This window comes from Elgaria multicarinata, chromosome 3, assembly GCF_023053635.1.
Source record: "Elgaria multicarinata webbii isolate HBS135686 ecotype San Diego chromosome 3, rElgMul1.1.pri, whole genome shotgun sequence".
Lineage (NCBI taxonomy): Eukaryota > Metazoa > Chordata > Lepidosauria > Squamata > Anguidae > Elgaria > Elgaria multicarinata.
In genome coordinates this window covers 60,620,096-60,634,679 of record NC_086173.1, presented here as the reverse complement: position 1 = coordinate 60,634,679, position 14,584 = coordinate 60,620,096, and the positions used below count along the sequence as shown (strand labels likewise).

General features: G+C 42.3%; 1 protein-coding gene across 1 annotated transcript in view; it reads right to left on the bottom strand.

Moving 5' to 3' along the window:
- Window positions 1-1,297: 1,297 nt before the first annotated feature.
- Window positions 1,298-14,584, bottom strand: part of PIK3R6 (phosphoinositide-3-kinase regulatory subunit 6) — a 34,257-nt gene continuing 20,970 nt past the window's right edge. The window contains exons 12-20 of the mRNA XM_063123250.1: window positions 14,052-14,151; window positions 13,777-13,899; window positions 12,961-13,071; window positions 12,757-12,847; window positions 11,495-11,565; window positions 8,241-8,331; window positions 6,364-6,434; window positions 4,140-4,252; window positions 1,298-2,027 (exon numbers count right to left, since the gene is read on the bottom strand). Of these exons, the coding sequence (XP_062979320.1) occupies window positions 1,871-2,027; window positions 4,140-4,252; window positions 6,364-6,434; window positions 8,241-8,331; window positions 11,495-11,565; window positions 12,757-12,847; window positions 12,961-13,071; window positions 13,777-13,899; window positions 14,052-14,151 (928 nt within the window). The 3' untranslated portion in view covers window positions 1,298-1,870. The remainder of the gene's footprint in view (window positions 2,028-4,139; window positions 4,253-6,363; window positions 6,435-8,240; window positions 8,332-11,494; window positions 11,566-12,756; window positions 12,848-12,960; window positions 13,072-13,776; window positions 13,900-14,051; window positions 14,152-14,584) is intronic.

Sequence of the window (14,584 nt, the reverse complement as noted above, 5' to 3'; positions counted from 1 at the left end):
GAGGATGTGGACACAGTGTTACGACTTCTGAGACCCATTTTTCTACAGACCAGAGGACTGGGAGAAGCAGCATTTCAGATTGTTTAGCTGAGTTTTTTTTTAAAAAAATAAATAAATCCTGATTTTTCCTTCAACTGAGCATCATTTCAGGAGACTTTCAAAACTTGAGGCTTTGTGCCATTGTGTGTCTGATTCATTTAGGGAACTCTGCAATAAATATTGCTGTTGGGGATTAATCTTTTAAAAGCCAGGCTTAGGATCAGCTAGTAAGGGAACACAAAGACCATTCTGTTTAAATGTAAAGTCCTTGTAATCTTTCCAGGGTCAAAGTTCCTAGAGGCCCAAATAATTTGTGATGAGTGCATATTTATCAATTAATACAAGTTACTTTTTTTTTTTAGTATGTTAAATTCTAAATTTTAGAATGTTTTTAGGATGTTTTAATCATGTATGGTATCTTTTTAATCAGTTTTTAATGTGTATTTTATATCATATTTTTATACTGTTTGTTTTATACTTTGAATGGTTTTAGTTTTTATGAACCGCCCAGGAATCTTCGGCTGTTGGGCGGTATAGAAATGCAATAAATAAATAGTATCTGTAATGGTATCAGCTGGAAGGGGAGCCTATAAGTACTGCAAAATATATTCATTACATTGTACATACAAAGATTTTATTAGGTCTGCTAAAGAAATCTCGCAGCCTTCTTCTAAACTTTTCTGGGAGAGTCTACATGGGATCCCTAAGTCCAAACCCATTGGCACTTACATTTACTACCAGGTTACTTTGATGTGATCTCTCCAAGCTATCTTCCCTCCTTAGTCAACAAGCACACAAGACATTACATATCTTTTGAAGTTATTTAATGAAATTAAAGGATTCCAATTTCCAATATATAACATGTATTACAACTATACAAATAATTTATAATTCATTTACATGATGTACATGTGTATTTAATACAGAAATATCCAATACAAAATTAAAATAAATCAATTAGGAATTCTTCTGCTTTGTAAACATCTAGCTGCAGCACCATGCTTATAGAATTAATTAAATACTTAGGATTGCAGACATGTTGGTATCTTTTTCTCTCTCTTTAAGGCACTGTCCTGCACTACAATCAGTAGAAGTATCAGTGTCATACCGGCCTTATGAGATCATGGGATGGGGAGGTGGGGGTAGGGAGGGGTAAGAAAAACGCCCTCCCATCACATGACTACAGAACCACGCTGAGCAGCATGGTTCCCTTGTCCTCCCACAGCAGCAGCTGTGTATCCAAGCAGCCACCGCAGCTCCAGCCTTTGCTATGCGACAATGACTATACAGTTCGACCATACAGCATCACTGGAAGTATTGGGCACTTCAAGCGACCATCTCCATGGTCCCATTTTTTCAACAGAATGCTGGGATTTATCCATGGAGCAGACGACATGGTAAGCCATCCCAGGGCCCCTTACCCCACTGCAGCAAGTGGGTAGCTAGCATGGGGTGGGAAACAGTAGTCAGGCGACACACTAACCCAACATGGGTTGCTCCTGAATGTAACCCACTATGGGTTAGCAGTGCTGTGCAAATGAGGAAACAAACGCTATTCTCCTCTGCCTGGTAAGAGAAAAATCTCCATCTAGAAAAGCATGGCAGAGATGCCTGAAAATGTCATACTTTATGGTTTTCTCTTGCATTGACTCTAATTTATGCTATAACAGAATCACACACTTTTCAGCATTGGACTGGGCTTTATCTCCTGATGAATACCTGATTTCTTATTCCTTTCCACCTGGAGCCCTTCATGTTGGGTCCTCAGTCACTGCAGTACTCCCTACTGAAACCCACCAAAAGGCTTGAATAGATGTAACTGTGAGCTTTTTCACTGAATAATGCCTGCAAAAGTGTTGATGGGTAGCAATAAAGACTTAGGTAAGTATTTGGCCAGTCCTATGTCTTCATCTTCCTGCAAGCTGGCCTGTCTGGTTCTTGTCTTTTGCAAGCAGTAGCTAGGTTCTAGGCATGGAAAAACTTCAATACTGCAAGAGAAGGAGAGACATTTTCCATTAACTAAATACACAAATTGTAGGTCAGAATTTGATGTAGTTTTTACTCAACTCTGACACAAAGTTGTTTTTATGTGAAAACCCCTGGGTTTACAATTCAAAGAGTGTGGTTCAAACTTCAGATAGTTAGCAAACCTTGCCTGTATATCCTGAACACATGTCAGTGGTTTACATTAGACAAAAATCCATTGGCATTGATTGGGGCTATTATTAGAGGTAGATGGAATAAGGCAGCCTCAATCACTGCTCAATTACTCAACTCCCCCCACCCTCATATGTGGCTGGTGCCTGAGTCTTACAAGCTTTCAGTGCAACTAAAGGCCTATTTGTTCTAGAATTTGATTGAATTTGTATTCGTGCATCTTGTAAACTTATCCCCTGTTTTAATGGTTGATATTGTATGATTTTACTGTATTTTATTTGGTTTTGTACCCTCCTTTGGAATTATTTTATAATGAAAAGTGGTTAATAAATATTAATAAAATAGTAATATATATATATATATATATATATATATATATATTTAATGAATCTGATGTAGGAAGAACACAACTCGGTGAACAATAGACAGAATCTGATACTGCAGCTGTGACGCTGTACAGCACCATGTACATTGATGGTGCTGTATAAATAAATAATAATAATAATAATAATAATAATAATAATAATAATGTTTCTGTTGCACCAGCAGAACCCACTATTTGCGCAACAGGAAGGTAAAGCTTCCTAAAGCAATCATGGAAACACTTCTTTGGCTTCGTTCAGACAGTATGATAGCTGGAACAGGGAGGTTTGAGCATATAACACCAATTCTGGCCCGCTTACATTGGCTACCTATACGTTTCCGATCCCAACTCAAGGTGCTGGTTTTAACCTATAAAGCTCTACATGGCTTGGGACCGCAATACCTGATGGAATGCCTCCCCCGACATGAACCTACCCGTACACTGCGCTCAATATCTAAGGTCCTCCTCTGAGTGCCTACTCCGAGGGAAGCTCGGAGGATGGCAACAAGGGAGAGGGCCTTTTCAAGGTGATGGCCCCTCGACTGTGGAATGATCTACCAAATGAGGCTCGCCTGGTGCCTACACTGTTATCTTTTAGGCACCAGGACAAGACTTTTCTCTTCTCCCAGGCATTTAACAGCATTTAACAACGCTAAGTTTGTTTTCTAATGGACCCCAGAACTGTTGTTTTTAAATGGATACTGTTGTTTTTATGTTTCTGATGGTTTTTAAATTTTGTATACTTTCTTAATGTTTACTGTTTTAACTTTTGTAAACTGCCCAGAGAGCTTCAGCTGTGGGGCAGTATATAAATGTAATAAATAAATAAATGATAGTCAACAGTGGGGTAATAATCAACTCGACAGTTGTTTATCTAGGGGGTGCTTCCCAGACAACATGATAATAATCAACTGGGGTGTGGATTTGGATCAGCGTTTAGTTGACTATTAGTTCACGCTGAGTTGATTCACTCATCCCCTGCCCTCTCTTCCCCCCCTCAATCCTCCCACTAGTATCCCATCAGCCATTGCTGCCAAAAAACTATCCTGCCAGCTGGACTAGAGCAGCAGCCACCGCTCTTGCCTTGCGACTTTGTGACTGTTGAAATAACCAATGGTACCTTCCACACCACACAATAACAAATGGTGGTTCAAATAGCCAATTTTGCACACCATTTATTATTTGCGTTTGTTATTTCAGGTGAATAACTAACTGTTGGTTATAAAACTCCCTCCAAACAACATGTTAACCCACAGTGGGTTAAATAACCAGCCGTCAAGTATTTAAACCACCATTGGTTATCATGTCTGAACCCAGTCTTTCTGGAATGGGACAGGTCAATGGCACTCTCTTCTGCAAGCTCTGCTGACCTGCCCCATTTCGGAAATGAGCATGTCCACCCATTTCTGTTTGCTTCAGGATCCGCTAGCTTCCAGTTGCACTAGCAGTGATCTGTTAAATTGATACATTTATCAGCAGCATCCTCACTATGCTCAGAAACTGACTTTCAGGATGAGGGAGAAAACTGAAGATGAACGATAGAAAGGTTACTAATATACAGGTAACTGAAGAGCCCTACCTGATCACATTTTTGTATATTCGTCTAGAATCTTTGTCAAGGCACACTGTAAACGACCTTTGTTCTGTACTTTTGATTTTGATATTGCGTGTTCGAATACTGTTTGCCACTAGCTGAAACAAAAATAAAACAAAGTTCTGCTTAGAAAAACTGAACTTTTCTTATCCAAGGCTGAATCCAAAAGATGTGATGCGACATGGATTGGCAATTTTTACTGATTTTTTTATGTACTGTGGCATAAACTTCAAATCTCCATGATAGCAAATGAAAATAAAACTTGCTACAGCATGGTGATCGTGATGGATAAGTACAGGAGAAATGCAGGTCTTAGAAAGCTTCCGCTCAGGATGCAACTAAATGTGATGCAGGGGATCTGTGAATAGGATTTCATGCATTTTAAAAATATATACTATCAACCTTCAGCCTAAGGGAGAACTGAAATGAATTGGGGCTGTGACGCTAGGGAAGAGCAGGTTAACCTTTTACCCCTCCTGATATTTTTCCAATTGCAATTGCTCCCCCAAAACTGCTATTTGTTCAGTGATGGAAAACATGCAGGTCCTATGAGAACTGCAAATGGCTCTATTAGAATTAATCATTGTTAAAGCTTAGTGAAGCATCATTCATAATGCATAGGTTACCATGTTCAATAAACCTACGTGCTATACAATTTATTCTCACCTCTCACCACTTCGGTTGCAGCACAGCTTCAACAAACCACTTCGCTACATATGCTCTGAACTATAAGAGTTCATTTTAGTAAAATCTATTTGTATCAAGACAATTGGAATATTGGCTGTTGCTCAGTTTCACCAACAAAAAAGATCAAATATATATTGTCTACCAACATTCAGAAACCTGCGGAGCGATATAATCATGGTTGCAAGTTAGTGATATAATTCTGATGTTGATAAAAGTGAAAACTCCAGCGGTTAGTCCTGGCATAATCAGCCTATTTCATCATTTTTGAAAAGAGGAAATCACTGACAATTCATTTTTCAGTTTGGGTAATTATGCTAATTGTAATAGAAGTGCTGTTCCAGCTGTCAAGATGAATTTGTTTTACTCCAAAATCTTCAGCTCAGTAGGCATTATTGTTGGTAACGGGGGGGATAAAACTGAAGAGGAAAGCAAATGTTTTCATGTGCAACTACATGCCTGAAATGCAACACCTTTTTTTCTTTCATAGGAGTGAGAATATCCAAGCAGGTTTAATCTTTTTTAGAAGAAGTATCATTTACAAACTAATATTTTAGGTTATAACCCACACATTCTACAGATCATTATGTAGGGGCGGGGAAGCAGGGTTTTTTACTTTTTTAATAAGCACATATTGGATTGGATCTAGACCTAGTCATACTTTTTGACTAAGTCTGGATCCAACCCATTGGAAAAGTAGTGGCTACTTCAGGAAAAGACTGGCTTTTAGCAGCTCTGAAATAAGGAAAAAATATCTAAGTGAAACATCAGCTCAGGCTGATAAACCAAGGCAGGATCTACACCACTGCTTTAAAACAGTTTAGAACAGTAGTGACAACTGTTGGGGCCCAGGACACACTCCCTACAGTTTTCAAAATGTTTTATATCCTGCTTGGTGTAGATCTGGCCCAACTGAAATTTCAGAACTCTTATCAAACAACATGTCCAGTGGCAAGAAAGTTGTCCAGTGAGCCTAGAAGTAGATCAGCATCAGGAAATATGTTCAGTAATGGGTTCAGAGGCAAACAAGGCAACATCAAGGAATCAGAGCAGTTTGCATTCCCCATACATGCATAAATACATTCTCCTGCGAAATTGTGCTTATTTGCCAGATTGGCAGGTTTCTAACCCAAAAGTCTCATGTTGTGTCATTCTGTTCCAAGAAAGCAAGGTTTGAAGTCAAGATCAGGAAGACACTGGATTAGTAACATGGGTAGACAGTTTGAAGGGTCCACAATTTCAATTATTAGATTAGGTTCAGTGCCTGACGCAGCACTATTCTTTATAAACAGTTCAAAAGTCTTGCTAGCATACTGAACAATGTAACCATATTAAAAATCCCATTTAAGGCATTATGATATATGAGTGATGCAGATCAAACAAACCTGGTGGTTGTAAAGACAGTTACATTCGTGATAACGATAAGCATAGCGGTTCACAATTTGCCCATATTTCTGAAAGATCCCCTCCAAATGCATACACCATAAAACAGTGCCTATTTCTGAAAAATCAGAGTGCCACTTACAGAATACGATCGTCCTGAGAGGTTGGTAGTTTTTATGACTTCAGCAATATTCACACGCAAGCACACCAGATCTGTAATGGAATGATGATGATGAGATATTGTAGAAACAACTAGGATTGTTCCCCTTCCTTTGCCTTGAGTGGAGCATTCCCCTACCATATCCAGTGGCAACACTGGTCCATATTCTTTGTATATAAGTATGACTCACATAATCCTCAGTAGCATCAAGAGGGAGCTCTAGAACAGAGTGCCGTGCTGTGCTATTCCTTCTCTAAGTTCACCCAAATGTTTTATTCCCTCCCCTTCCTATCTTCCAAGGCCCTTTTATGATGATGTGTGGGATTGCATTGGGCAGGGCGGGAGTTGCTGTGAAGGTTATGCAGTATATGCACAGTTAGCACTTAGTTATTATGGAAGATCCCAGTGTCCCTTAAGAAAGCACTTTAACTGCAGGGACACTAACATTTTCCCTCAGCTCAAAATTGCTGAGAAAATGTATGTATATGTCACCCATGAAACCCATGCCTGTGTGGTTTCATTGGCACTATGGTATCTGTCACCCAATGGGCACGGCTATTGGAGGGGGATGATCTCGCAATATGATGATCGTGAGATCCTCCCCCTCAGTGTACATGTGGCGTGCGACGTCCCAGGAGGAAGAGAATGTTGCAGCCGCCATTTTTTTTTAATTGAAGAAGAGCGCAAGAGCGCTCCTGTGCAAAAGTGATTATTTTGTTTTTTTAAAAAAAACAAAAAACCCTCCCACTCCCCCTGCCCCACCCCACCCCCGATGGGCACGGAGCTCCTGAGGAGCTCCATGCTCGGTTCCCGGTTCTTTGCGGTTACTCACAAGGAGCTGGGACAAAACCGGACTCAGGATCATCCCAAGAGACCGCGGGAAAAGTTGGGATAGAAGGGTAGGGTGATATCCCAGGGAAAGGAAGGGATCATCCCTCCCTGCTCCCGCGATCCCCTGTGCATCATGTGGACACACAGGGATGATCCCAGGGCAGTCCCTGGGATATCGCCCCGTCTAGACATGACCATGGTTGTATGGATTTCCTTGGTACCGATTAGATGGTATGTGTAAAATCACAGGTGATAACTCCATCCATTTCTGTGTGTTTTCTTCCCCCCACCCTGCCCTAGTTTAGTGGCTGATCATTCTCTTACTGAAACAATGTGTCTACGAAGCACATGTGCATCAAAATAGAAGCTACTCCATTCTGGAAACTCATGACATTTCATTTTGAGGATTGCGCTTGGACAAACAAGTCATGCCCGTTTGAAATAAAAGGGGCTATGAGGAGCACTGATAGGCTGGGCACCAATGCTATCGTGAGGCACCCACTCTGCAGAGCGGTTCATTGCATTAAAAACCAATAATTGGGTTCTTTTTTCTTTCTTTTTTAAAAATGGCATCATATGATTGTTGGATTTTATATAATCAAAGCAAAGGTGGGAGAGACACAACTGATGGCCTGGAAGAAGCCAGAAGATGACTTATGGAGAGTAAAAATGGAAAGAAAACAAGTGCATTCTAGAGGGGCAAACTGCTATGCTGGCTCCTGTTTTTATATATGTTCAGTACTTCAGCAAAGTAAAGAGTAAACATAAGCAAGGTGCATCCTTCTCCCATAGCAATTCACTTGCATTCTGTGGCCCTTGTTTGTTTCCCTTACTTGATTATTTGCACAAACACAAACAAGAGCAGTCAATAAAAATTAAATAGTCTTTCTCCCCAAAAGTGAAACAGAACCACTTTTTTTGGTCATTTGAAATACCCCCAAATTAGGAATCCTTAATCATTACATATTAGGAAATTGGACGCTAAGCAAAGAGGGGTTTACTGCTTCCACAACCACCATGGTCTTTACCTTCAGTGTCATTCGTGGGAATGGCTTTCATGACCAGGCCTGTGGATCGCAAAGAAACTGTCTCATCCTTCTCTCGGTTACTCAGCAAAACCTAGAAGAAAAGACAAAAAACACCACCTCTTGCTAATTACCATTATGTTTCACAGTGATAGATGCAGCAATACTTAATAGAAGCAGTGGGTCATCCAGCCAAGGGCCCACCAATACAAGCCATTCATATGGTGTAACCAATCATTTCCCCCTTCAGTTCTCCATAATGTCCCAGTCTCTGAGCCAGCCCCAGCCCATGGACTTCTTTGTTTTTGTAATTTCCTTTAGGGGTGTGCACGGACCCCCCCGCTCCGCCCCAAGGGCCGATCCGAAAATTTTGGATCGGCCCGCTCAGCTCTGCACCGCACTGCTCCGCCCATACTCCGCTCCTCTTCGCCACGGAGCTCCGGCTCCGAATTGGAGCTCCGCAGTGGAGGGGAGTGGTGCCAGGTAAGGCTGGGAGAGGAGGGCGGGGGGGGGGGTTACCGGGCCCTGCCGCCATCGCCGCCCGTGCGGCGATGGCGGCAGAGCCCGGTAAGGGACCAAGGGGGAGGGGGGCCTTAGCTGCCTCCGTCCGCGGTCCGTCGGCTTCTTCAATTGAGCCCGCGGTTCAGCCAGGAAGTCTGGGCCGCAAGTGTGGCCTAGACTTCCTGGTTGAACCGCGGGCTCAATTGAAGAAGCCGAGGGACCGCGGACGGAGGCAGGTAAGGGAGAGGAGGGGGGGTTTACCGGGCCCTGCCGCTGTCGCCGCATGGGTGACAGCGGCAGAGCCCGGTAAACCCCACTTACCTTTCCGGCGGAGCTCCGGATCAAGGCGAAGGATCCGCCTTCACCTCGATCCTCTTTGCCACACTCCGCCGGCCCCCAATCCTCTTCGCCTCCGCCTTAAGGGGAGGCGAAGCACCCCGCTCCGCTTCTAATTCGCCGGTCCGATTAGAAGCGGAGCACATCCCCAATTTCCTTAAAGAAAACAAAGCAACATCTAAATTCAACTTCTGTTCTGGACTAAATGTGAGTTTTAGACAATGTGGATGTTTACTTTAGTCTACAATTCCCATCATGCCTCACGCTGGCTGGGCTGGTGAGAGCTGATGGAAGTTTTAGGTCAAAATGTTGGGGAGCACAAGTTTTCCACCCCTGCATTATAGGAAGATTATAAACTACCAATGAGGAAAATTTCATTTTTCAAAAGAGAGCTCAACAGAAATGAAATTTAAAAAATATATTACAAACCAGAGGTTAAAGGTGAGTTAGCATGTTCGACCTCCAACATAACTCTTCAAAGCACAGCCACCATTTCTCCTTTGCAAAGTAGAGCTATAAGGGCAAGATTTCCAGTGGATAAGGGCCTATCGCTTGTTTTTCCTTCCACGTTCACCATTTCATCCCAGCAAGGATTGAATCCAAGTTATGATTCCGTCAGAAACGCAGGCCAGGAATCTGGACTGGTGGAAGTACACCTTTGGGGAGGGTGAAGATGATGAGGAAAAACAGCATTTGAAGGAAGTGTTCAGCGATCTTAACCCACCAGCCAATTCTGTACTGGAAATCGTGCCCTCCTAACCCTCCTTTGCAAAGGAGAATTGGAAACCAGAGTTAGAAGAAGTATGGCTGAAGCACAGCATGTAGTTCCAGCTTAACTTTCTGAATCAAATTCTGGCACCCTACATCTCAAATGGTGGGTCATGACGTGAGCCATCCCAAATGGTGAGTCATGATGCAATTCTAGATTACAGAATAGGGGTTTGGAAAAACCAGCTAGAAAAGCAATTACAGATGCTTCACTTTTCATTTCAAAGGTGGAACCAGCAAGTTATTCTCTGCAGACAGAACAAGCAAGTTGTTCTCTGACTTCACATACTCTAAACATCATGGAACCTTGCACAACTCAAATGCCATGAGGTTAAGCAGAAATTTATAATACAGCTTTCTGAAACTGACCATGTAGATATGAGGAGAACCACTATATTACTGTGTTCCCCAGCCCCAATCCACAGAGCTGGTTTAACAAGATACCATGGATGATGGTATCAAAAGGCATTGAGAAATGAAGGAGAATCAACAGTGTTGTACTCCCTCTGTCTTTCTCCTGACTGGGAACATCCATCAGGGTGACCAAGGCTGTTTCAATGCCAAACCCCAGCCTAAACCCAGATTAAAGTGAATCTAGATAATCCGCTTAATCCAACAGCACCTGGATTGGCATCACTCTCTTGAGTACCTTGCCCAAAACCAAGATATTTATGACTCAGTGATAGTTATTAGAATCTTCCAGGTCTAGTGAGGGTGTCTTAAGGAGTGGTCCCATGACTGCCTCTTTTAGGGGGCTTGAATCCCCCTCTCTCTCAAGGAGGCATTGCTCACCTCCTGGACACACACACCCCACCAGTCAATTCTCCTCTAATAGATGTGATTAGCTAAGATGGGCAAGGGTGAAGTATAAAAGTGGTTGGATGAACCTCTCCAAGAACCTTGTCCACAGACTCAGGCTACATGAACTGTAACTAATCCCATAGAAGCAGACTCAGTGGTATTCTGGATGCCTCCCCTCAAACTGTATCAACAGTGATGTCAAAGTTGGAGCAAATACAAGCAACTTTACCCTCAGGGTGCCTTACAAATAAAAGACCAGTCCGTCTAGAAGCCTAATCTTTTGGAACACTGAAGCCCTCTGACCACAAAAGTATGAAAACACCAACATGGTATCCATATGCTCTAGACCAGTGATGACTATGAGTATCAGAGAAATCCTCAACAGAACCAAATAAGTTTGGATTTTTATGAATCCCAGCCATGCTTCCTGCAACGGACGAGCTTTTCCCCTGTTGGTCAGAGTCCATGGATTTGAGGACTGTTTTCTTAATGTTTAGGAATTTTGCGCAAATTTCGTTGTAGAAAAATACACTTTAAAAAAAACAACCAAAAATTTGCATTTCCTCCATAGGCTATATAAAGTGTGAACATGCAGATTTTGGAGGAATTTGCGCAAATTTGGAAACTGGAAAAAGAATCTGATACTGTCAATGAGTGGATGAAGGAATGAAAGGTGCTTGACAATCCGTGAACACAGACGGCATAGGTTTTGCACAATCCATTCATCCGAAAGCAAATAAAAGTTTTGCCAAAATTTTGAGTTCAGTTTTTAATGTCGGTGAAATTTTTTTTGCTGATTCCTAGAACTCTGTACTTGTTCATTTCTGCCCACTCTTTGTTATTCTTCTCACCTTTTTATACAAGAGTGAAAGTTCTGTACCAGGAACTTCTACCGCTGTTTTTTTCTTTATTGGTAGACCATCTGGAAGAGAAAGATTTGAATGAGTAGAGATATTTTCCAGTTGAGGGGTTGGATCTAGGATCTGGCTTCTGTTGATGGAAGGCCTCCACTCACAGAAGGTACCCCCATCTGATTTTCAGGGTTTCCCCCCTCAATCAGTAGGGTCTCCTGACCCTCTGTGTACCATTTTCAGAGGGTTGGAGGGGCTGCTTTGGGGAGGATGAGCAAGGAAGTCAGCCCAGTTGGACATGCCAAAGTCTGGATCCAACCCAAGGGTTTCAGGAGGAGAGGGCAGGATGAATGCTGAGACACATAATGCTTCAGGTATTGTTGACTTATGATGTTCTTTACGTTTGGAAATAGTATGTGAACTTTTATATGCACATAGATATGAGGAAAAATTGAGAGCCAATGGGTTCTGTGACTCATGTCACCACAGAAGAACACAAACCTTAAGGAAAGACCAGTTAGGCTGCTGTATTATTTCTTAGTCTACTTTAGGTATTTTATTATTATTATTATTATTATTATTATTATTATTATTATTATTATTATTATTATTTACATTTATATACCGCCCCATAGCTGGTATATATGCTTCTCTGGGCAGTTTACAAAAGTTAAAAACAGTGAACATTAAAAACAAATATACAAAATTTAAAACCATAAAAAGCATAAAATACAAACAAAAAGAGATAATATCCATTTAAAACAACTATTCTGGGGTCAGGTATGTTGATCCTAAGACCAGTGGGCTAAATCCAGCCTGTCTGGATCCCATATCCAGCCCTCAAGGCTTTCCCACAGGGCCCCATCCCCTTCTCTTGGCACCATTACTGGTCCCCCTACTTGCTGGCCATTTGGTTATTTCCTGACTTTTGCTCATTTCCCCCCTATGCTTAGAGGTTGAAATGCCTTTCCTAAGGCTTAGTTACTAGCAATGAGAGCTTTAAGTTACATACTGGGATATGAGGTATTTTTGGTATTTGGGCTCTGACCCCTTTTTCTTTGAGCCCCACCCACCACTTGAAGGTCCCCCCTAAAGCTTCTCCGAAACTGAATTCACCCTCAGGCTGAAAGACGTTCAATGCCCCAGGACTACCAGAAGCCCAGCCTGTGCTAAAATGAGTGATGCCAACTGCAGCGATTAGTTTGAAAAGAAGACAGAAGCTGTGCGATAGCTAGCAGAGAGCCCTGAAATGACATACAGACCTCTGGAAGGGATGAGTTCTTCAAGGGTTACACTCAGTTCAATGAGGAAAATGTCTTCAATGGGCTCCAAAGCTGCATTGCTGAAGAGAAGCTGAAAGAGAAAACGAGGCTCTCAGGGCTCCTGGCTGGGTGAAATGTTACCACGGATATCATTTTGGTTTAATCCAATCACAACATTTCGAGAACAGGAAGAAGGGCACTGACCTTCACAGCATAGACTTGAAAGAAGATTGGCTGCAAGCCCAAGCGTACATAGTAAGCAATCACGTCAATGATGAACAGATCAGAGATGGCAGGTTTGCTCGGAGAAGAAGGCTGTGCGGGGTCAAAGATGGCGTCATCAGTCTAAACATGTGAATAGCTAATTGCTGTTTGTAACATATTTGTAACATGAATTAGGGGGCCAAGATAAAAAAAAGGTGCTCACTGAATGATTCACATGTCTCACTCTGTGTGACCAACACTATCCAAGAGAGCGGAATACACTGTTTTTGCTAATCCATTCTATCTTCCTTTAGGAAACAAAGGCATTTTAATAACCTAGGAAAGCTAAAGATAGGAGTATGTACTGGGGAGGAGAAACTAGCCTTTCCTCCACAAGGATGCAAACTGACCCAGAATAGATAGTGTATGTAATCTGTTTTTATGCTTTTTATGGTTTTAAATTTTGTATATTTGTTTTTAATGTTCCTTGTTTTAATCTTTGTAAACCGCCCACAGAGCTTTAGCTAAGGGGCAGTATATAAATGCAAATAATAATAATAATAATAATAATAAGAAGAAGAAGAAGAAGAAGAAGAAGAAGAAGAAGAAGAAGAAGAAGAAGAAGAAGAAGAAGAAGAAGTTGTTAATGTAGGTATAGGATCCCATGGCAGCCTTATCATCTTGATGTGCATTTCCATATTTTCTGACCATGTGACAGAAATAGCTGCTGGTTTCTATCGCCATCTGCAGAACATGCCAGAAAGTCTCATTGCTGTTTCTAAGGAATACAAGCAGAAGGAAGGGCTCCTCTCCTACCATGGTGGCCAGCTTCGGAATCATGTGACAGAGGGTGTTAATGTTGCTCTCGTACCATGGATCAGCTCTTCCAAGATAAGCAGCCAACTCACAAGGCTCTGTCCGGTCAGGCAGAGCATACTCCTGGAAGACAAGAAATAGGGACAACTCAGCACCACATCAAGTAGGGTCCACTCAAAGCACAGGATTGTGGCAGGGAAAGGATGATACCCTCCACACAAACACCTGCAGCACAACCCAGGTATACCCTTCTCTTGAGGTCCCAAGCCACTCACCTCAGCAGGGGAAGAGGTGGATTGTTCCTCTACAACAGGAACATAGTAAAACTGTACTTTTAGCCTTCGTGTAAGAAACACACGTCTGCTCTCCCGCTTCCTGGGAATTAGGAAGAAAATGGTTCTTAGGGTCTGCTGAAGCCATCCTAATGCCATCTCATCTGAAGGAGAGGATACTGGGAGACCCATGCATGCAGCATTCCTCTGACAATCCTGAAGTTATTGTATAAGGACCCACATCACCCTCTAGCCACGGTTGCCACTATTTCCCATGAAGCTCTCTGGCCAGTACTGGCTCCAGGTTTTGCAGGTCCTTGGACAAAGCACCCTCAATAGGCCCCCTCCTCAGTGAGTCCTTCCTTACCACTGCCAATGAAATGCCTCCCCTCAAACTTCTCATGATATTACTGTTCCAGCATCAATGCCCTAACACAGACTACTGGCAAAATGACCTCCACTCATCTCTGTTTGTTTTTTCCCCAGGCTTCCACCACACACTCTTGACCAGCCTGAGTTGGCAGTGAGTGTGCTTC